This window comes from Tiliqua scincoides, chromosome 1 (genome assembly GCF_035046505.1).
Source record: "Tiliqua scincoides isolate rTilSci1 chromosome 1, rTilSci1.hap2, whole genome shotgun sequence".
Taxonomy (NCBI): Eukaryota; Metazoa; Chordata; class Lepidosauria; order Squamata; family Scincidae; genus Tiliqua; species Tiliqua scincoides.
The window spans coordinates 213,500,427-213,524,816 of NC_089821.1; the positions used below are offsets into that span (position 1 = coordinate 213,500,427).

General features: G+C 42.0%; 1 protein-coding gene across 3 annotated transcripts in view; it reads left to right on the forward strand.

The window, feature by feature from the left end:
- STXBP5 (syntaxin binding protein 5) overlaps positions 1-24,390 on the forward strand; it is a 157,361-nt gene that overhangs the window by 116,797 nt on the left and 16,174 nt on the right. Inside the window, exons 20-24 of one of the 3 annotated variants that reach the window (XM_066615477.1) lie at positions 229-288; positions 387-434; positions 13,084-13,134; positions 20,030-20,269; positions 22,092-22,461. In XM_066615477.1, the coding sequence (XP_066471574.1) occupies positions 229-288; positions 387-434; positions 13,084-13,134; positions 20,030-20,269; positions 22,092-22,461 (769 nt within the window). The remainder of the gene's footprint in view (positions 1-228; positions 289-386; positions 435-13,083; positions 13,135-20,029; positions 20,270-22,091; positions 22,462-24,390) is intronic. The other 2 variants (XM_066615487.1, XM_066615497.1) reach the window with 2 other exon arrangements.

Sequence of the window (24,390 nt, forward strand, 5' to 3'; positions counted from 1 at the left end):
AGTGCATGTTCTTGTGGAGATTCTGAGGTTCTTGGAAAAAAAACCTGGAATTAAATCATTCATATTATCTTAAGAGAGGTTGTAGATAATTAGTCAGGACTTTAATTGTTGCATATGATACAGGCTAGGACTTACTCTTATGTCTTAATTTTGTCATCTGTCATAATTTTTTGTTTGGAATGAATACCCATTTGTATATCCCTTTCATTCTTGTCTTCACTCATGTAGGTTCTGGTTCTCCCATCAATTCTGATGATGATCAAAAAATAAATAATTTTATAGAAAAGGGTACAGTATTCTTATTTTTAAAAGAATTATAATTCTTTTTATAGTTTGTCTTTCTTAGTACAGTACATTGACATTTTGTATCAAAATATTATTTGCAGTGAAGACCAAAAGCAGAAAGTTTTCCAAGATGGTAGCCAGTGATATAGGTAGGAACTAGAAAAATTCTCCTTTGCTCCTTATCTGGTACCTTCCTTTATGCAGAGCTTTAACCCAGCAATAAAACAAAGCAAAGGTGCATTGCATTATTGGTTAAGTTAACCTTCTCCTAACCATAAGTGGTGTTCTTTTGGGCTGCTTCTTTGCTAATATATTGGGCTCAATGATTAACACAATCAAGGAGACTGGGTTGTTTAATTTTCTCTGATTGTGTGGGTGTATATACAGTATATACATATATACATCCCTTTACAAATATTTTGGTTTCTGTACAAAAACATTGAAAGGGTTCAATCCAGTATGCATTGCTAACAAAACAAATTTTTTACATAGGGCCTCCAAGTATTGATGCCAGTGACACAATATGGATTATGCTAATATGAATGATTAGAATTTTTTACTTTTTAGGAAAAAGTATGTCACACTTCCAGTCATAATCTTCAGAAATACTTCTTTGTATCCTTACTGCTAACTGAATTGAATGACAAATTGCAAATACTTCCAAAACATGCATACAGGTTTGCACTGCATAAACCAAATGGATTGAGCCCTTCAGTTGTAAGAATATAAATATGGTGGATGCTGAATTAACATATGGGGCACTAAGGAAAACCTTCTTGCTTGGAAATGGTGGTTATTTTTTTTGAAGAGCGTATTTGTTAAACACATTGGTCGTCTATTCAAACAATTTAAATTATTTTGCAGGCTCATCCTCACATTTTTGTTTGTAAGTCTCTCTGATTGCTTACTTGTAGTGACACTTTATTAATACAAATGTACATTTACACAGTAAACATTGGCTTATTTCTCTTCTAAATTGCATATTCACAGCATGTAACAAATTAATATTTTCTTGATCACATTTCTTTTTTAATATTTGTACTTAATTTACCACTACATTGAGTGTCAGAGGAAATATTATATGTTGTAGATGTGGTTAAATTATCATCTGTCCAGGTAACCTGATGCTATGGAGAAATAAGTGGTTTTCTTGCATCATTGCTTTTTATGTAATTAGTGTTCAGTAGAAGGATCAGGTTGAAACTATTTATACAACACTGTATAATGAGAGAAGCAAATACATTTTTAAGTTCAGGCTGGCAATATTCATGTATAAACAGCCTAGTAGAATTGGGTGTATTTTGTACAAAATTGCAACAAACCTTTTAAACTTTCATCCTTGTTTTAGGCCTAGAGATCTGCAAAAAGAAAATTTGTTTCACTTTTTGTGTTGTGTGATGGTTGTTTGATTTGTTGGCTTGATATCTTATTTTGGTTCTGATTAGTTTTTAATTAAGTAGTTTTGAATTAATTTCAATGGGAAAAATTGAATTGACTATACCCCACCACCGCTGCCAGAATGGGATAATATTTGTAGGGAAGAAAAACTTTCAAGTGGTAGGGGAGGGATGAACCCAATGAAGTTCATCCAAAGGACAGTTTTTAAAGTGTGATCCTTTGAAAATATTTATTTTAGTCCTGCTGTGTCTTTGTATTCAGTCTGCATGACCCTTGTATAAAATGTGGAGATGTCCCCAGATAAGATCCCTGTGAAACTTTAGAAAAATACCTGCAAAGGAACCAGAGCTACCAATAAAAACAGCATTAGAGGTTTAAGCTTATTATTTGTTTTCTTTCTAATTCTCATCAAAGTTGCAGAAAATGTAAGGCTTGTCCTTGGATAGTTCCTTGAAAAATTTCAGAAAGATCACTGCGGGTGTTTTCTAAGGAAATCAATACTGAGTGGGGGAAGTATAATACTTTTTTTTTTTATTTGACTCCAGTACACAGAAGTAACACAGACACAGAAATGGTCTGGGATGGTAGATAGAATTAGAAATGAGAAGAATGGGTTTGGGTTCTAATGGGAAGAACCACAGAAATTATACATACAACAAAACTGGGTGGGGAGGAATGGATAATTTAGGAACGATGGTATGAGAACGATTTGTTTAAAGAACATGCCAAAAGAACTTGCACAGGATAGAAAACAACCACATTTTCCACATCTCCCTAGTGCCATCACACAAATCCTTGTTTGCACAAGGAATGGGCCAGTTATTAATCTCTGCAGTTGCTTCCATCCCTCAAATACTTGTATCTCAGAGTTCTGGCTGATAGCTCTAACTGTCATTTGTATTGTTCCTTGCCTGATGTCACCCTGACTTCTTGGAAGCCACTCTCCATATAGGGAAGATAAAACTCCAGGTAGTTAAAAAGAAATGAGGGTAAAAAGTCAAACACAGTTGGCCATCTGAAGCTTCTTTACGTAGCCTTGCCTCAGTTCAGAGCACATTGAAAGGACCTCACTAAGCTCCCCTCCAAAACAGGATAGTTCAGCATTTCAGTGTCTCTGAAATAATGTCTCTAAAGTAAATAATCATTTGTTAAACCCCAAGATTTTCCCAGATTGACTAGTTAGTAATTTGTTGTTGGATACCTAGGGGAATTTTTATCTGGGGAGGAGAGACTGTTTTATTCACATAGGCACAAAATGTGTTCCAGGTGCTGTGTGCCACCCAGCCCCCAGAGCTTCGGTCTGTTGTGAGGCACTTGGGTGTTCAGGGGTGAATGTTGGTGGCCCCTCAGGAATATCCCCTTTAGTAGAATGGTTTCGGATATGGCCGGGGGAGGGGTTCTAGCACCTGTGCCCTCTTCCTGAGCCTCTAGCCTCTTGTGTGAGTCACTGGGAACTTCATCTCACAACTTAGAGCCCAATCCTGTGCTCAGCGGCACGGCTCCATGCAGCCGAGCACTGTCACAAATGTGCTAGCAAGGGGCAGTCGCCCAGCTTCCATGGTTTGGTGGTCTCCTGGACCGCGGAGCCACGGCACGGTAGGTGGGAACGGGGAAGAAGCATTCTGGGGAGGGAGGAGGCTGGCGGGGGGCGAAGAGAGGGCAGGGAGGAGGCATGATGGGGAAGTGACGCTGGAAGGAGGGACGGGCTGGAGGTGTACCTGGGGAAGGGATGGGAGGTGTGTCCGCTGAGCTCCGCTCCGCAGGATCCAAGGCACTTGTGTAGGGCTGCACACCCTACACAAGGCGGTAAAGTGAGCAGCCTATTGCAGGGCTGCTTACCTTACCTGGGAGAAGAGGATGAAAGTCCCCTTCTCCCAAGGCACCTCCCGCGGTAGCCCGGGAGGCACAGGATCCGGCGGCAGCCCTTCTCAGTGCCGTCGAGCTTGGGCGCCCCAGGTAGCTCAGGATTGGGCTGTTAGCCTCCTCATCGGTCTACCAGCTGGCCTTAAATAGGGTTGGTCCATGGGCTTGGCCCACTCCCCTCCATGGTCTGATTTAAAGGAGGATTCCTAACCTGCTCCACCCCCTTTGCCCTTCTGTGTTTTTGCTGCTGCCGCCAGGCTTCCCCTGTCACTTTTGTGCCTCTGAGGAGGACACAGCACAACCTGTCTCCACCTGACCCAGCCAGGGTCCTGCAGCCTCATTGTCAAGCTGGGAGAGGTGCAGTGGCACTAGGCCGAGACTTCTGGCTTCTGGGTCTGGAGCTCACCCTAGAAGGCCCTGTAACTCTGCCATTGGGGGCAGGGTTCACCAGGGTATGTGCTGCAGCTCACCCATTGCTGCCAACTCCTTCTCCTCTTAGGAGGCAGGGCAGGTAGCTGCGGATTTCTGCTCCCCCACTGCAGCAGCCATGTCGGGGTACTGAGGGCCCCAGACACCAGGATATACTTGTTTTTTCACTGTCTTACCACCTTAGGAAACTAGTAATATAAGTATCTTAACCATGATCTATGTGATCAGGGTGACCCAAATGTCATAACCACAAAAGAGGACATGGTACCCTGAAATGTAAGACATCCAAGAAAAATGTAGGACATAACATAAAAGTTAAAATCATTTGTATATTGATTTCATGTGGTTAATTTAAACGGTATATTACTTAATATTAAAATTAAAACTATGTTACATAGAATTTATTACAGAGAATTTATTAATTCAAAGAAGGCTATGTGCTGCCTGCAGGGGCCTGCTCACAGTGAAAAGGAGGACATTTAAGTTTGTTTCTAGGACATGAGGCTAAAAAAACAGGACATCTGGTCACCTTGTAGGTGGATCATGCCTGACTGACAGATTTTTGATGGTTTGGGTCTATATGACCTATTAGAAGCTAAATGAATGCTTTATAATAAAGATTTGGTAGAGCAATAAAAATGGGAATCTTAAATGCCCTTTCAAACTAAAGTACTATCAGGATTTAAGTTACAAAGTAAATGACTCTCAGAACATTTGCTAGTCTGGAATATATTTAGAGGTTGCTTTTATAATATTGGTTTCCTGCTATAAAAAACAAGGGGTCTAATAATGTAAGACAGTGGATCTCAAACTCTTAGCAAGATTTACTCCCTAAGTAAGTCTTTGTGGGGGAGGGGGGAGGGCATGATGTGATCCCAAGGATTGCGTTGCTAAGGGGGCAGGGGGGTGCTTTCACTTACTTTCACTACTGTATTGCTGCTAGAGCAGAGGTGTCAAACTCATTTCATACAGAGGGCCGAATAGCATTCATGATGCCTGCTGAGGGCCAGAGATGATGCCATTACACAGGAAGTGATGTCATTAAACAATTCAAAACCAGAAATAAGCACTCTGTTCTTGTGTAGGAACTCATTAGCTGCAAATGACGGGAAAAACTACACAAATCTTGGTCATATTTCAAGATATGGAAGAGCCCAATTATCATGCAGGCCACCCTTTCAGCAGTGTCACCTCAGCATTGCTCAGCAGCTGAAAGCCTGAGGACCAGACAAAAAGCTTCTGCGGGCCGCATCCAACCCCCAGGCCTTATGTTTGACACCCCTGTGCTAGAGGCTCCAGGAGGTGTGGAATGCCCCACGCAGCCCTCCGCAGGGCTCCCCATTGCTTGGAACTTTGTGAAATATGCGACCGCAAAGCACTTCCTGGTTGCATTGCAAGTCTTACAGTAGTGAAAGTAAGTGAAAGCACTCTCTTAGCAATGGGATCCTGAGTATCATGTCGCCCCTTCCCCCACCCCTTAAAGGAAAGGGGGAACTTTTACATGAATTGGTGGGTTGCGACCCACCAGTTTGAGAACCACTGATGTAGGATATTAAGTAACATGAACTAGAGCATAAGGCAAGTTGCTCAGAGCAAAATGAGACTGCCAATGACTATCCTTATCCTAACTTTGTGCTGAGCCAGTGCAGCGATCCCTGTGCTGGCTCAGAGTGTTGCAAATGTGCCATAAGGCTTGTTTGTGATGACTTGTGAGATGGCAGCGCCAGCCTCACATCCCATCCCATTACCTGCCAGCACAAGTAAGGTTGCACTGAGTGCCGTGGGTGCTGGGAGAGAGTTTTTGGAATTGGGGGTGGGCAGGGAGGGTGCAGTGAGGGGAGGATTGGGCCTGGGAGGGGGCGGGACCATGTAAGTGTGCTGCCCTACTGTGTCCTAACCCCTTTCCTGGGGGAACTCCACACTAGGCTGCCAGGAAGGGGGGTCTCTGGGCGTCACCAGGCGGGGTGCTGAGGGCTGGCTGGCTGGTCTCTTGGGACCCCTGGGTGGGGTGTCCACCTCCCTGGGGTTCCTTGCAGGGAAAGCCTCAGACCAAGCCAGGGGGAAGGGATTCACGACACCCTTGTCCTCCTCCCTAGAGGCAGAACCTGAGGCCCTTGGTCTTCAGGCAGGGGCTCCAGCTCTGTGGGTTGAGAGTACTTGGGCTCCATGTAGGACAGCAGCACGTTTCAAAGGAATCCGGTGGAAAGACTCTGCTTCACCTGCCTCCCTACTCACCACGTGTCCCTGCTGGCAGCATGGTATACCCTGTCAATTTTCAAAAACCTGATGGTGTGCCTTGATAATTTTAGAGCCTTGTCAGTGTGCCATGACATTAAAAAGGTAGAAAATTGCTGGTCTAATCTGTAGGCTGTAATTGAATATGGCCAGAGATATTCTAGAACAGCTCTCACCAAACCTGCAGGCTGGGTCCAGTGTTTGGCAAGAGCCCCCGTGTGCATTGCTGCTTCTGCCATGCTGCCTCTTTGTTTTCCTCCCAATATGGGCACTTGGATGCTCTGAGCAGTCACGTCTGTTACCCAATGTCCCAGCAGGCTTTGCAGCAGACTGTTCAGGCAGATGCAACTATCCAGAGTGTCCCTGTGCCCAGATTGAGAGGAAAACAAAGCAGCAGCATTATAGAACAGTAAGCACTGTTTGGGACAGGGAGGGCTTTTTTAGGAGCACAGCCGTCTCTAGTTTGAAGACTGCTGTTCTAGAAGATTGTTGGCAAATCTGCTAGCTGATAAGAAAGAAAATAAAGGTACAAGATATATTCAAAAGCCAAAAGGGGATAAGGTATGTACAGACTGGAATATGGCAGAGGAATTTGCAGCTTTTTTTTAGTCTGTTGTATAAATCAGATGAATCCGCAATGAATAACAGGAAACAATGAATACATGGATTCCTGTGCTCACAGTGGGATGTGAACCAAACATGGATTTACTTATCTGTCTGTGTGAGGTTGAAGGCAATAAAAGTGATAAAAAAATTATTCTGTTCTTGATGGAATCAGGTTAACTTTATCAAGTGTACAGTATATTGAATTTAATGACTTATAGGTTGATGGCATTTAGTAGCATTCTAAGACTTGATACTATATAAAGTTTAAAAATTTATAGGGGAAGGCAAGTAGTTTTCTTTGTTACGTTGGAGTATTAGGAAAATGGTTAGCATAAGGCAGCAGGCACAAATAATTTTATTTTATTTTGTAGATGCTGAAAAAGCTTTGTGAATGTTGATGTTGATGGATTGTTTGTTTCTGAAAGAGTTGGACCAGGGAATAACTTTAGAAACTGGATAGACACGATCTACTCCACCATCCCTGCTTAAACTATTATAAATTGTCATTCATCTCCGTATTAAATCACAAAGAGGTGGAAGGCAGGGTTCCCCACTTTCCCTTCTTCCCTTTCACTTCTGTATTGAAACAAATGGCACTGCAGGTTTTAAATGAAGCTCTGGTACTAGGGATGCACATTCAGAACAAACAAAATGAAGGTACTGCACTCATGACTACTGACTATGTTATCACAAGTAACCCTACCGGTAACCCTGATCTTCTGGTCATGTATTGGATTATGAAATTAATTGGTCAAAATCAGAATGGATGCCAGTTAATATTGAAGGACATGTAAGGAAAGAAAATGAAGGAAAGACAGGTAAAGTCAGGTAAATGTAGAGGGGTACAATATTTTTGTCATTGAATTCTGCATTTGTTCGATCCTGTGGGGGATGGAGACGGTAGGAAATACTTGGACAAATGACTCTGTTGCACAGCACAGTTCCCTTTTTTGGTTGCCAGAGGGATTGGGTTGGGCTACTTACCTTCATAGGATAAGGATGGGAGGAGGATTTTTCCACTTCATCCTTCTTGGTTCCCTTTTGCAGCTCAACTGATGGAAAAATTCCAAGGGTTGATGCGCCAAGATATTTAAAGTCCCAGGGTTACCTTTTATTGGGGGTGTGGTCTGTATATGTAGGAGGTCCATGGGAGTGACACCATGAGTTACCGTACTGGGTGATGCCAACCCTACTGATGTCACTGCTTTAAGGTATGAAACTATGGACAAACCTAGTCAATGCCCATTCATATTAAACTCTTGAGATACAGTTTGAACATTTGCTGCTCCCCAAGAAGTTAAAAAATGTTTTTCTAGATATTTATGTACTTCTAATGCAAGCTAATAATCAATATAGAACTGCAAAGGATAATTGGGAAAGTTTAGTACTGCAATACAAGACCGTGTTTGGAAAATTATATATCTTCTATTAAGTTGATCTATTATGTTACTTCTATAAGACGTTTTATAAATTACAATATAGATGGTATTATACCACATACAGATTATGAAAAATATTCCCTGCTGTGTGTTGGACATATCAGAAGGGCAGGGTCACTCTAGCTCCTATTTGATAGAAATGTGAATTGGACAAAACATTGACAAAATATGTCATTGTATCAAAGATGCCATAAATCATAAACCAGCAACCTTCTTCCATGGCAATAAACAGGGGAGGCAAGAAGATGCGCCTCCCTTCCGCCTCAACATTTGTTCAAGGCAAGCAGTGAGCATCTTTCAAGATTGTGTTTTTGCCTCTTCTAGCTACATCAGTCACTATCCCTTTGCTGAGAGTATTCATGAAGAGGTCAGGCAAAATGATCCAGAGAACCACAAGCAAAGAGAGGGTTCCCCCCTTTCTCAGCAATCTGGCTGGCACGCAGCACATCCTGCCCAGACCTGTCAAATCACTGTCCAGGATTCTCAGCAGGGCAAATTAATACAGGAAACACAATATATCTGCAAGTGAGCCAGAGTCCTGTGCATCCTCATTCCCATAAAAATTTCACTGATCAGAAGCACTGAAAATATTGGAGAAAGCATCCTAGAACTGTGGATAAGATACCATCACAATGAGCTCATCTTTGTGGTGTTTTGGGCCACTGGGCACCTCAGTTTGCAAGAGGGCTGAATCTCATTGCCAGAATATTGCCCCCCAACTCCCCACCCATTCAATTTCAACTATCAATTTTGCTGCTGTATTCATGTGGCTCAAGCACCTGGCTCTGAATGTCAGAGGGGAAGTTGTCAGTTAGCAAGACTCTGTGCCAGGATGAACCTTGGCACTCCACTGCTATGAAGAAAGGAGAGAAGATGATACCATGACAGAAGACAATGCCTGGATTCTGGGCCTAGGACTCTACTGCTAATCAAAGGCCCTTTGGGCAGGTGTCTACCCACCTCATTGGTGACAGGTATCTGTGAAACACGGATCACATAGCAAGTCTTCACAATTGCTAAGTTCAGAGCCTCAGCCATGCAGAAAAGGATTGGGTGACTTTAGCAATTGTGGGGGAGAGTTCAGTTCAACAAGGAGCAAAGCACCAGGAAACAGGTGTTTGAAAAAGCACAAATTCCTGCAAAGGGCAGGAGAAAGGAAGAGAGATTTGGGAGGCATAGAGACAATAAAGACAAATTGGGGGGGGGCGCCAACTACGCACATAGGTATTGTTCTGGATTCAGTACTCGAGCCTTTAGTAATTTCAGTTACTGAGCTTTAAGTAACAGGGGTGCAACTCAGAGAAAATCCCTTTTCTCCTTGAACTCTCAGAAAAGGTACCTGCCCATCATAGCTCAAGAATGAAGTCCAGGCAGTGCCACTGCCACTTAGATTTCAAAACAGACTGAGTGAGGCTGAAATAGGAACAAGGCAGAATAACCCAAGTCAGGCTGTGTCATAAAAACAAGGGGCTTAGGTCCACTTGACCTCAAATCCCTCTTACTCGGTAGTACTGCCACCACCCTGTATTAGCCAGTGAACCAATCCAAGGAAACTGGGCCCATCCCAGCTTATTGCTAGCCCTTGCAATAAGCTCCTTTACCCAATTAGGACTCAGCCCTCAAGGCTGTAGACCTCAACGAGTACTTGATAGCTTGACTGTACAGCTAGGCAGGATTCTGGACTCTAGGTTCCAGTAGTCAATAACACAGGCTTATAAAAGATATTTTAGTTTATTAAAGTACATAAGGTTACACAAGCAAAGTTAAGGCAGCAGTTGCTAGAGGCACAAAACATCTATGAAACACAGTCTAAAATAATAAAACCAACTTTCTATTTCTAACTTAATACCTACCTCTCACCTGGGTTAGTTCCCCACTGAAGATCATTTGGCTCCAGGGTTACCTCTGAGGTCAGGTGCCCATGTTGGACATTGGAGCTAACCACGACTAGCAGGTGATGCTGCACCCAAGACTCTGTTCAGAGGGAACATACCACACCGCTTGAGGTCCATTATTACACCTTTTTGCTAATAATTACTGAGTTGACTGTGTAATTATTCTACTGACCAATCAGGCTCCTTGATGACTCCAACTTCTCAAAGAAGGCCTGTTGCTACTGCTCCTAACTAGTACCTCTCCCATCTGGAGATACACAGCTGGACTCAATCACTTCTGATGAGAGTAGTTCTGCCCAAAGAGGCACCTTGCACACTAATTGGCTATTACTCTGTTATCTGCCTTTTCTGGCCATCAAAAGGGAGGCAACACATTCCTTTCCCCTCAGCTAATTGCTCTCTTTCCCACAGCTGTGAAAACTGTTTACAACTCCCTTTAGTTTGGTTCAGGCTTAGGTCTCAATGGTACATCTTCATGACAGGCTGGAACACAAAAACATTCATTTTAATTAGATGCTCTGTCAGTAAAGAAACTGCAGTTGGTGGGCATGGCTCAAGCGTTGGGTGTCTTCTGCAGTTGGCCACTTTTGGGTCCTAGCTATGAGGATACTGTTATGCTATTGCTCAACAGCCCCAAAGTAGCAGTAGCAGAGGCTAAGAAGTCAGCAGCAGCTACTCTCCATTCCAGAACTTCCCCCAATCAAAATTTTGCCCTCACATGCTCCAGTTCTGTTCAGCAGTGCCAGTATGCTTCTGACACATCATCCATGCCACCTGCTACTTCCTGTTTTGGACACTCAGGCCATATGACTTCAGTTGGGAGACCAATTTGGTTGTGGGTCATAGGTTGCTGACTCCTACCATAGGTTAATGCAGTGGTGTTCAAACTCTCAGGGAGAGTTTGAGCCACTGTAAGTGCTTGCAGGGGCTGGAGAGAGGCAACGGGGCGGGTGGAAGGCAGCAGCGCAATCCCCAGGATCACACCGCTCAGGGGGCTGCAGGGGCTTGGGTGTACTTACCCAAGCCTCCTGCAGCCTCCCCGGGGATGCGGGGAGCCCGGTGCGACCTTTGGCAGGGCTCCTCGCAGCAGTGAAAGTAAAAGCGGAGCAATTGCGTCCTGCCTCCGCTAAAGCAGAAGTGGAGCTCAATTGCTCCACTTTCACTGCAGCGGGGAGCCCTGCCAATGGTTGCACCAGGCTCCCTGCACCCCTGGGGAGGCTGCAGGAGGCTGCAGGAGGTAAGTGCACCCAAGCCCATACAGCCCTCTGAGCGGCTCGATCCTGGGGATTGCGCCGCTGCCTCCTCCCTGCCTCCAGGTTGCCCCTGTCCCTTAAGGGGGCAGAGGCCAGGGCCCACAGGCTGGGGCGTCACAATGCCCCAGTTTGAGAAACCCTGGGTTAATGCAATACCAGAAAATTATTTACTTGTGGTGTGGGGCAATTTATATAGATTGAAAAGAAATAATGTATAATTATGGAGGTTTGTTAATAGCAGCTTGACTTATGCTTGCCAAAAGTCTGAAATTAGTATTGAGCATTGATAAAGTATGCACTTGTATGCTGTTGAATAAAGTCACATAAACACCTCTAGGAAAGAGGAATTTACTCAGTGGACATTTTGGGGAATAATTGACATTTGTATATTGGAATTGTTTTATGACCAACAGAGCATGCAACATCTTGTATGTTGACTTTAAGTCCCCCACTCTCATAACACTTACTGATAGTATAGATTCAAATTTATTCTTTTGGCTTGGTCTGCAGCTTTTGTGGTTTTTGTGTTTACATGTTGTATATAAAATTAGAATTTTTTTTAACTTTGTGTATAAACTTTAAAAAATCCTTGCAGGTTTAGGTATGAAATAGGACAGACATGTAGAGAACCACAAGACTGCCCATAGTGTGTGTCGTTTAGCCCCTATTCTTTAAGCAAGTTGCCTTGACAACTGTGTAAGTAGGTGATTATTAGTCTACTCAAAAATTATTTCTATAGTACAACAGGGATGTGGCTGCATGCCAAATATTTTGGCTTCTGGGTAGCCTTTTTTATTTATATTCATTTGCTCATAGTATAAAGGTTGTATTTGTTCGCAACCCAACTAATATAATTACTTGTTCAGAAAACATATTAGAAAGTTGATAATTTGATTTAAATCTACCCTTTTTCTTGGTTGAGTTATTTAGATATTTAGATTTAGAAACAAATGTCTGCCACAGACTAGCCTCCCATAATTTTATTTATTGATTTTTAAATGGGAGGAGACTGGAGAGATGCCTCTGGGAGAAAGGGTTTCATAATTCCCATTAAGGCCCCTTTCACCTGTAGCAGCTTTCTAATCTAACAGGAATGGCACAAACAGCAGGTTTTTGGAAAAGATCTGAGCAAGTGAGCAGGGATCATATAGTCTACTCTTCAATCTTTATGATATTTAACTTCTCTGTGTAATTTTGACTGTACTGTATTCTAAAATTCCACAAGTTGAGTTCTGAGTTAAGCCTCTTTGTAGCTATGTGCCACTCTGTTTTGTGGCAGTTTTCTGTGAATCTTTTCTCTGTCAGTATTCAATATATGAGGAGGCGGTAGGATAGGTTGTTTTAAATAACTGAGTCCCTCTCTCAATGTCCATTTAATGTCATGCTCCATGTGTGCGCACACGCATATTAGAAATAATTTGCATGGTCCTGAAACATACTAAAAGAGAGATGTTCAAGCAGCTAAAAATCATACTCATGTGTTAAAATGGTCATTTTTCAATGAAGGAAATTGTCATACTTCTTAATTACATGTGCAGTGCATTACAAATGTGTATTCATACAGTCTATGATGCAATTTATTATGTGATTAATTTCTTAACTTGAAAACTGACAGTTTTAATGTTTGTTATGTGAAAATATCATTCTGGCTTTATTATAAAACTATACATTATTTTTCAGCAAAGATGTCTAGAAAATTAAGCTTACCAACCGAATTGAAGCCTGAGTTAGGTAGGTATTGGTTTAAAGCCTATATTAATGTTTCTTTCATAGCTTTTCAAAAAATATAAACCTAGTGATTTGACTTTGCCTAAGTAGAAGAGAATGTGTTGTCATCTGCTTGGAACTACTTTTATGTTCCAGTATTTTAAAAGTCCTGAAAAAATTTCACCCACAGCAAGAATATAATTATTAGTTTTGTTACAGCAGTCACTTTGTTTCCTGTTAAAACACTGTATGACCAGCAGAATAGTATAAAGGAATTCTGTATAGCTATCGAAGCAGGCTGCTTCTCAGATTCCATATGGTACCTAGGTATTCACTGAGCGCTTGAGTCTTAATTCAAGTAGACTGTAGAGTCAGTAAACAGCTGTCTTGGAGGGTCAGACTCTTTTGTTATGTGTATTACAAGGGTGCCTTGTTGGGTTGACTTTTAAATTATTAAAGAAATAGATAAAAGATCCAAACAGCCACCTTTTGTTACACACAGTTTTAAAGCTGGTTTGCTTTGGAACACGGGGATGGATAGGTTTCTTGAAATGAGTTTCCCCTATCTGAAAGTTCGCTTTGCTAAGGTGACTAGTTTATGGTTCATCAGATCGCGGCCTCGGTATTGAGAACCCTGGTTTTAAAATCCATTGGAATTTAGTGTAATGTGGAGTATTGATTATTATATAATTTCACTGATGTTGGAGTACTAGCATCCATACCAGTTTGTAGGTTATAGAGCTAACCTTCACTTTAAATCTGTTCTTTAATTCCTTAATCAAGTAGCATGCCACTTTCTTAAGCCACCTATTGGCCAATTTACCTGTCTGTAGAAACACTCATGTGTTGCTCAGAAAATTACCATATAAAGCAATACAAAAGTACATGCAAGCTAAAATCCAGATGTTCAAGAAGTCACACTCATCTCCTAATTAAAATGGGTTATAAGACTTCTTTTGTTCTTGGTAATGAGTGTCAGATTTTCTTGAAATTTCATTATTCTTTACTACTCTCTAACAGATACTGTTTTTTATGTGATTCTTTGACTTGTGCTAAATGCAAGAAAATATTAATTATATCAATTTGTTTAGAATTATGCTGTTATAATTTGATCTTAAAGCAGACATTCTCTGAGAAGGGCACTATGATCAGCTGTGGATTTTATGGTTCAGAAATAATTTTGTTTATATTGTTCATACCTTGCATCCAATGAAAACAGTTTCACATAGACCAAGTGTATGGTCAACTCTGCATTCTTGCGTTCTCCCTCAGAATAATCTTCCCATATTTTGATGTTAGGTGGGGAAACAATGCTGCATGCTCCATTAGCAAGAAGCTCCATAGAATGGTGGATTCATTCAACATTGTGGCTTAAATTTTGAAGTCACGGTTCAGCTTCTCTTGTGGCACAAGCAATTTGGGAATCTTGATATTTGTAGGTTTGAGGAGTATCTAGTTAACCTCTTTTATCACTTTTTTTATTCAGACTTGTATCCTGTACATAAGGTTGCTTTCAAATTTGTTTTTCTCAAAATGCATTAAAATACCAATTTAGAACTCAACAATAAAACAAGGCAGTATAGCAAGGTGGCAGCACAACATTAGTTAAAAACATCATCAAAAGTCTGCTAGAACAGAGAGGTCTTTTTGAGCTTACTTAATACAAATAGGAAACGTAACTGGCAAGGCTTTCCTAGGCAAGCCTTCACAGTTCTGGTAACAACAGACTTGCCTTATATACATATCGAACAGTCATGTGGTAAGATTAACTCTGTGTGCATGAGTGTATGTGTGTGAGAATATCAATACTAAAATGTGTGCCCCTTCTCAAATGTATTCACACCTAGAGAAATACTGCAAAGGAATCCTTTTCCTACAAGTTAAATTATTTTGCCTACAACAGGCTGTGAGGCCTGCAGGAACTTAGAATTAGCAAGGGACATTGGGAAGATGGTAAGCAAGTAACCAGCTTCTCACCTTGCAGAGATTTCAGACAAATTGTCACATTTTTTTAATGTTCTAAGTTTAACTAGGCAGCTATATCCTACCTCTACTCTGCCACCCCTTTCCTATCTACTCACCTTTTAAAAACACATGTTCCGGATATCTGTAGGCGATTGTGCTGTGTGGATATATAAATGTTTGAGTGGACTCTAGTCCTTTTTCTGTGATCCTGGCTTAAAGCTTGTTTGCTTTGAACAGTTTCAAATAGAGTGCATTCATTTCATCATTGTTCATGTTATCAGCAAATCATCTATATTAAAACTGTAATAACAAAACACATAAGCAGACAAGAGAATTTATCTGAACTAAAAATGAATTTATTCTTAAAACACTATTTTCCAGTATAGTATAGTTCAGTGGTACTCAAACTTTTCCAGCCAGTGGCTCCCTTGACCCCTGTGACTGTTGGCCATGACTCCCCATCATGTTCCTGAGGGCTGGAAGTGACATCATTAAACAGGAAGTGGCCAGAAATATTAACTATATTAAATATAATATAATATTATATTTATTATATTATAATATAATATTAAATATATATTAACTATATTAATATTAATTATATTAATCATATCATTAATTAAATGTAGATCTTAAAAATATACTATTAATACACAGCAATATACATGCTTTATAAATGATCAGCTGCTGATCACTGTTGGAGACAGGATGCTAGAGTAGGTAGATTTTGTCTGGTCCAGGAGGACTCATTTTTTTAAACTTTGTAAGCATACTAATAGAATTGTTTCATCAAATGAACTTTGTGAACAACCAGTCTGACCAACATTTCACACGCACGCCCCTGTGGACCCCAATCCAACTAGTCATTTCTCCCATTCTCCTTGGATAGGATTGAACCCTTTATTCATTTAATGAAATTAAATTTTTCCAGCAGCGGGTGGGGAAAACAAAAATAGACCATGAAAATATATCAGAGCTGATAAAGGTTTGGTTAGGAAGCTGATTTGTCTCCTATACTAGGAGATGCACAGCTCAAGCCTATGCATGTCTACTCAGAAGTAAGTCCCATAGAGTCAATTGGGCTTACTCCCAGGAAAGTGTGGATAGGATTGGGCTGGCAATCACTTCATCAATGGCTGATAAGTATTCCTTTCAAATAGCAAGATTCATCACTTTAAAAATACAGCCTTTCCTCTTCAGTCAAACAGCAAGATTAATAAATCACTTTAAAAACAGTACTCTTTTTCTGCTCCTGGCCAAGTAAAGTGTGTGCTTGTCTCTCCCCTCCCCCTTTGCCAGCTGCATGGAAACAACTTTAAGAGTCCTGATGACTGGTAAAATAGGAAGCATTTTATTTGGGGAGGGGGAGGAAAGTGGGAAGGCTTGGAGATTGGAAGGGGCGAGTGGAAGAGGGAGGGGGTTAAAAAGAGAGATTTCACTTTGATGAGAATCGATCCCAGGCTGGGAACTAGGAACCAACCAGACAAGGATCAGCAAGGGTTAAGGACTGCAAGCCGAGCATGCTCGGAAGAGGGCGGGGCAGCAGCAGCCACTCTCGCAGCTGAGCAACTCCCGTTTCTTCTGCTTTAAAAAAAAGCGCAGATGACAGGCAGAAGACAGACTTATATTCTGTCCAGGGGTGTGACTGTATTGCTGCGAGAGGACATCCTGCGCCTCCCCTTTGAGTTCCTGGCGCTGCCCTAAAGAGCCGCGCCTTACAGTTTGAATAACACTGGTATAGTGAAGGGCAGGAGGTCTGGCTCAGTTGGTAGAGCTGCTGCCTTGTATGCCTGAAGATCTGAGGCTGCCAGTTCAAAACAACCAGAGGTACCCAGGAACTGACAACACGCTGATATACTGATGAGCTGACCCTAGGTGGCAGAGAGGAGTTGCCATCAAGTGGAGCGTGGGAGGTGAAGGGCCAGAGAGAGGCCAGACCGGGAAGGAATCCAGCTGGAACTAGGAGTTCTATGAAAGACTTGAACTACTCAGTTGTAAAAAAAATCCCTATGGGGGTTTAGAATAGCCTGCCTATGTAAACCGCCTTGGATTAAAGTCTGAGGAGAAAACTGAGGACCAAGAAAGGCAGTATATAAATACCTGTATAAATAAAATAGTTCATAGTATTTAGAGTCACTGATCAGAAAATGACTGAGAAGGTGGTGTATCATGCAATATTATCATATATTTTCTCCTTTGGGAAAAAAGGGGGTACTTGATCACCACTGTCATTTTTGCCGAATCCAAAAGATGACCATGCACAGTGATTATCCAGGGTACAGTACACATTGTAAGCCATTTGTCATGATATATGGTAGAATGCTACATTCTCTATTGTGTCCAGTGGTGTCACTAGGATTTGCGTCACCCGGGTGGGGGAGGCCTGCGCATCATCCCATGCAGTGGGTGGGGCAACGCCCCAGGTGGTGGGTGTAGTGATGTACCATCGCCGTGCCCCCACTGGTTTTTTGGCTGTACCTTTTGTTAGAACACAGATATTTCAATGTGGTTTGTTTCATTGCATTCTGCATGAAATTACACATTCATTGATATATAACATGATGGTATTGTTCTTCCAAATTCTGATTTTAGTGATTTTGAAAACTTGTAGAGTCCCACACACACACCCCTTTGTCAACTTACTAACAACTTATTGCAGCAGTTCTCAAACTTTTAGCACTGGGACCCACTTTAAGAATGACAATCTGTCCAGGACCCATTGGGAGTGATGTCATGGCCAGAAGTGACATCATCAAGCAAATTGAAATAATTATAAATAATTAAATTAAAATAAAAGAAATAATTAAATAAGGGAGAGCCAGTCCTGTTCCACCAAGTGAATCTACTCTGAAGTAAATCCTATTGTGGTCAATGGGACTTCCTCTCAGGACAGTGTGGGTAGGATTGCAGCCTGTGAGCCCAATCCTATGCATGTCTTCTCTGAAGTAAGTCCCATAGTGGTCAATGGGGCTTACTCTCAGGAAAGTGTGGGTAGGATTGCAGTCTGTGAGCCCAATCCTATGCATGTCTACTCTGAAGTAAATCCCATAGTGGTCAATGGAGCTTACTCTGTAGTCTGCCTGCAATAACACCCCCCCCCCAAAAAAAAGAATCAGTGAGATTTCCAGCCCTCCCCAGTGCCCAGTTTAAAGTTCTTCTATTTCAGGCATATCAATACAAAGACCCTTCTGGCTTGACAAGTGCAAAATAGAAAACCTCCCCTTACCAGCTGAAGCCTCTTTTTTGTCCTTTTTAGTGGGGGGTGGGGGAGGGCTGCCTTCTGGAGCATCTCCAGCTCCATCAGATCGGGACCATTCTGGTGTCCTCACATTCCCCTTTGCCTGGCCTGACCACCAGCCAAGGCACATCTGCCTACTCATGAGTAAATGCGACCGTGAGGCTGCTTCACTTTCCATAGGGCTCCATAGACTAGGAGGGAGGAACCTCCTTCTCCAGTGTTTTTGGGGGCTGCATTCATTGGATCAGGACCATTCTGACATCCTTGGAGTCCTATCAGCTGCACTTTCTGAAGGACTACTCGTGTAAACGCGGCCACATGGCTTCATTTCCAGCTCAGGCTCAGACACGCAGCTGGAAGGGATGGGACCTTTTCGGGTGTTTTGGGGAGGCTGCATTCATTGGATTGGGACCATTCAGGTGTCATTGGAGTCCTCTCAGCCTGCCCTTTCTGAAAGACTATGGCAAGTACACCTAATCATGAGTAAATGTGCGATACGAGTCACTTTCCATGGGGCTCCATGCATTTTTTCCTTCCTGTTTTTTGGCCATAACTTTTGAAGGAGCTATTTCAATTCATTTTTTTGCACTGCACTGTCCTATCCTAATTTTCGAATCCTTTCTAATGCCTGCTTTTTGGCTAATTAACACCCTCTCTATCTCTAGAACAACCGCTGTGGTGTGCAAAGGAATGAACACAGAACTCCTTATCTATAGCAACTGCCCAAATTTATTGCTATGAACACAGACCCTGCCTGAAAGTCCTCTTGTCCAGCGGCTTTCCCTCCTCAAAACTCCACTTAACTCAGTGGGTAAAGGTCTGAAGCCTCCAATTCAAGTCAAATCTGATCTCCAAAGCACAGTCCAGTCTTCCCAGTCTTCTGTATCCTCCAGCAGAGTCCTAGCAGTCCCCTTCTCCTGTAGGTCTGGGTCAGGTAGCCCTCTTGGTCTGGTTCTCTCCGGATCAGGTAGCGTTTCCCTCTGGGTCAGGGTCCGGGTTTCCCTCTGGGTCAGCGCTCCGCTTCCGGCTGGGTCAGCATCCCGCCCCTGGCTCCTTTGGTCCTTCTGAAGCTGCCTTTTATCCTTTGTGTCCCATTAAGTGCAAATGCAGCTCAGCTGTGAGCTACCTCCTTAGCTCATTCAAAGCCCCATCAAGGTCAAATGCAGCTCAGGTGTCCAACCAGGTCTCCATTGGCCTTGATTTATTACAGCTGTGGAGCCAGCCCTACCCTTCCCAGAGCTATCAAACAGCTGTCAAAACATGGGATCACTGTCAACACCACATCATCCACCTGATGATCTTCTGATCTTCCATTACATGCACTCCGCTGGCCATACCAACGGTGTATGGCATGATGCGGTAGCTCCTAAAGCTGCGAAGTTAGTGCATCACCCCCTCTGGGCGTGTCACCCGGTGCGAACCGCACCCCCTAGCAACGCCAGTGATTGTGTCTTCACTTGATAGGCTGCTGTAGGCAAACCTGCTTCTCTCATGAGTGTACCTTCTTCTGATACTTAGGTTTCTAAGCATATTTCTCATATTTGTACTTGTTTAAGTAAACTGTACACCTAAAGATGTAATATGTAACATGAACCTAACAATATTAATTTGAGTTTTTAGAGATTCCATGTAATGAAGCTGCTTGTAACACATTGTATGACATGACAAGTGTAATGTGATTTTGAAATGTCTTATAACAAAAATAAAATCTTTCAGATGTTAGAGACAACTCCTTCAGCAGATCCAGGAGTTCTAGCGTAACCAGCATTGATAAGGAATCAAGAGAAGCAATTTCGGCTCTTCACTTCTGTGAGACTTTCACTCGAAAAGCTGATACAGCCCCCTCACCATGCTTGTGGGTTGGAACTACTTTGGGCACGGTTTTAGTCATTGCATTGAATTTACCCCCAGGAGGAGAACAAAGACTACTTCAGCCAGTAATTGTATCCCCCAGTGGTATGTATTTCATATGCAATATTCTGGAAAGGTGGTGGGTTTTATCTCTGTGAGGTATTATGTGTAATTAATGTGTTGTATTAGAAAATATTGTTTTTATTTATTTCTGGTATTTATGAACCACATTTTCAAACAAATTTCTTAAGGCATTTTACTGTTTAAAAGCACGAAATAATCATAATATTAAAACAGCAGTTAGAAACAGCAGCTAAAAATAAAATCTTAAAAGAACTGAGAAAATAGCAAGGTCTCTGTCCACCAAGAGGATATCTGTATGGATGCCTGATGAGTTTCCCTGAGCAGCAACTTCCCCAATGGGTTGCCGCAACCGAAAGACTTTCTCCAGTTGCCTCCCTCTCAGGTGGCAGTGACACCTGGAGCAGTGTCCGTTATGATGCTCATCTGCACAAATCAGGAAGTATGATCTTCTGCAAGAAGCATAATAATTGGGCAATATAAACTCTCTAACCTTCTGCTTTTAGCATAAGTTTCGCCTCCAAAATGATTTTTTAAAAATATGAGTTGTCAGTCTTAGCATTTTGCTGCTGGTAGCACCCCTCTAAGATCTCAGGCAGAAGTCTTTCCTAACCAGAGAGCAAGCTTGCTTAAGTATTTATTTAGAAGAAATGTTTGCCCTGCTCCCTCCCCCCCCCCCCAGGAACACCCAGGATGGTTTACATTTCTACACACAACCATAATAATCTTATCATTTTCCTAAAAGGGGAGTCTCGTGTGCAGGTAGACTAAAATGGTAGAGAAAAGATAAGGCTAGAGGGGGCTCTTGTAGATGAAAGGGATCCTGAGGTATGCACAAAAGTCCTATTTTTGGAAGAAGAGAGGAAAAATTTCCGGTCCTCTTCCTGCCCCACTGTAAACCAGCGGGACCAGAAGGTTGTGCCATATAAAAACATACAACTATAAAACAAAACTCTCCAAAAACGATGGCAATTTTTTTTTCCTTTACACATTGTGCAAAAAAATTGTCAGATTGGAATAGAATTGTCCTGCAGTCTCAGTGTTGACACCAGTTGGCACAATGTTTTTGAACATCCCAATTCCAACATCTGTTTCTTCAGATCCCTTATGGAAGAAATATTTTATACAACTTATTGTTTTCTACAGTATTTTTTGCCTTAATTTCAATCTTTGTACCTGTAATTGAGATTTGTATAACTCTTAGCCTTTGGTTTTCTATTGATATTGACACCTGAAGTTGTTTCCCAAGCTAACAGCAAGGAGCCAGTGTTCTCTGAACATTCTCTGATATTTTGCAGGTTTTAACATGTAATAAATAATATTTAGTTCCTAGTACTAAGGATTTCTGCTAGTGGTAGTATTTAATGTTGCATTTTGTAACAAGGGCTAAAGGGGTTAGATGCTAGTATATTGGGGAAACAATAGTTGGGTGAACTTTGCAACTACATTAGAGATGATATTATCTCTCCTCCTTGGTTGCCTGCCTGAAGTGCCACTCTGGAAAACATATCCAGTGAGACTCCTGCCTTTTCCTTCCCAGACATTGATGAAGGTAAAAAGCAGTGATCTTCTGCCACTTAGTGCTGCTGAGATGAGAAACTCTCACCACCATTACCTCTGAACTCTGCTAAGAAGATTACAAGAGGAGGTTGAGGATATTCCTGTCCTGCCAACTCAGTGGTGCTGAGAGAGTAGCAGTAGCATATGCTACATGCGATAGTGTTATTGGAATATATAATTTAAGAGTGCTTTGGAAACTGCATTAAAGTATATGCTAAAATATGCTTTGATTAAAAATGTTTGGTATCTAGAGATTTAGAAATGTGTTTTAACATCTGTGTTTTAGGAACCATTCTACGGCTGAAAGGGGCAATCCTGAGAATGGCTTTTTTGGACACTACAGGGTCATTAGTTCCACCAGCATATGAACCCTGGAGAGAACCCAATGTTCCTGAAGACAAAGATGAAAAGGATAAGTTGAAAAAACGGCGGCCCGTCTCAGTGTCTCCCTCCTCCTCTCAGGAAATCAGTGAAAACCAATATGCAGTGATATGTTCTGAAAAACAAGCAAAAGTTATTTCACTGCCCTCACAGAACTGTACTTATAAGCAAAATATAACAGAGACTTCATTTGTCCTTCGTGGAGATGTAGTGGCACTGAGTAACAGTATCTGCCTTGCGTGTTTCTGTGCCAACGGACATATTATGACTTTTAGGTAAGACTTCAAATGCTAATTGGGGGTGAAAAAGAGTTATAATACATGATAAAATGTACACACATTCTTGGAAAATGTTCATAAACAAGAATATATCTCTTCTTCTTCTTCAATCATTAGCTGGTGCTTGGGGAGGAGGTTATCCTCTCAACCAATACGCTGCTGTAGGTACTGCTGGGATTCATATGTCATTCCTGACATGCTTCCACTCTTGGTGATTGTTGGCAATATTTCTAGCCTCGTTGATGGTCAATCACTGGTTCCTTAAATTTTCCTCAATGTGTTTGAACCATTTTTTCTTTGGCGCTGCCCATTGAACCCTCCAGTTAGGGAGGTCACTCTCACCAGAGGAGCTTGTGTGGCAGCTGACTGCTGTTCATTCTGCATAGGGGGCCAAACCATTGTAGCCTGTGTTTTTGGATTTGTTCTTTGACTGACAGCTTTTTGAATACATTCATGAAGATGTTTATATCAGAATATAATTGAGAATTTATAGTTTTCAGCTTTTCCTACTTCAATTTTTTTAAGCTGCTGATTTTATCACTTTAATCTACATTTATTTATGTATTTAAGGGTGCAATCCTAACCCCTTATGTCAATGCTTTCCAGCACTGGCATAACAGTGCCAGTGGGCCATGTGGTTCATCCTGCAGTTGGTTGTCACTCCTGGAGGCCTCCTTAAAGTAAGGGAATGTTTATTCCCTTACCTCAGAGCTGCATTGCCCTTATGTCAGTGCTGGAGAGCACTGACATATAAGGGGTTGGGATTGCACCCTAATCTACATAGGAGTGTTAGAGTTGCCTTCAGTTCATCTAGAACAGGGGTGTCCAAACTTTTTGGCAGGAGAGCCACATCTCTCTGACACTGTGTCAGGAGTGAAAATAATTTCTGTGCCAGGAAAATAATAACTGTGCCAGGAAAAAAATAATTTACATTTAAATTTGAATAAATTTACATAAATGAATATATTAGAGTTGGATATTTTATGAATGAAGGAAGGTCTTGTGATAGATAAAAGACCTTGTGCAAAGCAAAAGTGGCCTTTCCTTTGCTGCTGCTTCATAGATGTGAAACAGCAAGCAGCGCACGAGAGATCAGACAGTTGGCTTTCACCCTAAGAATAGTTGCATTGGGTCAGGGTGGGCTCCAGCATGTCTCCGAAGGGCCAGAGGCTCATTGGAGACTGGGGGCTCCCTGTGGGCCGGATTGGGGATCCCCAAGGGCTGCAAATGGCCCCCAGGCCAGGGTTTGGGCACCCCAATCTAGAAGGTTGTATGTGCAGTATGGAGGGCATTTGGTCCCAAGGGTTGCTTCACCATTTACACATGAAATGCTGGATAGTATGTGAACCTGCATGCAGTTTACCTGGTTATATGATCTAGCAGAGTTTTTGAAAGACTTGGTAACAAGGCCCATTTCTGCTTCAGTCTTTATTCAGTATCTGCAATTTGACTTGACTAACATAACTACTTAAAATACTATCCTTGTTACAGTCCAGTTTAACAAGCCCAATTCTCTGCTTGGCAACTCTGCCAGGTGCAGTGGTGCCAAAATGGCTACCGCTGCATCCAATAGTGCCAGTAAGAGTTTTGACCTTCTAGCATCACTTCATGGTTTGCACTAATCAAATCAAGACAATATTTTCAGCTTCCTAGATTACAGGCAAACCAGGGCTTAGAGTTGTTGATATCAATAGAAATTATGCCAAACCCTGTTTGGAAACCCACTTCAAACTCTAGTTTCTTATCAAGTGAAATACTACACTAAGGCTGCAATCCTAACCACACTTTTCTGAGGGTAAGCCCGATTGAACAAAATAGGACTTACCTCTGAGTAGACCTGGTTAGGATTGTGCCCTAAATCATATACTTTCTTAGCCGTGGTTCAGCGTGATGTCTGAAGTAAGCTGTGGCTTTGTGTGTGTTTTT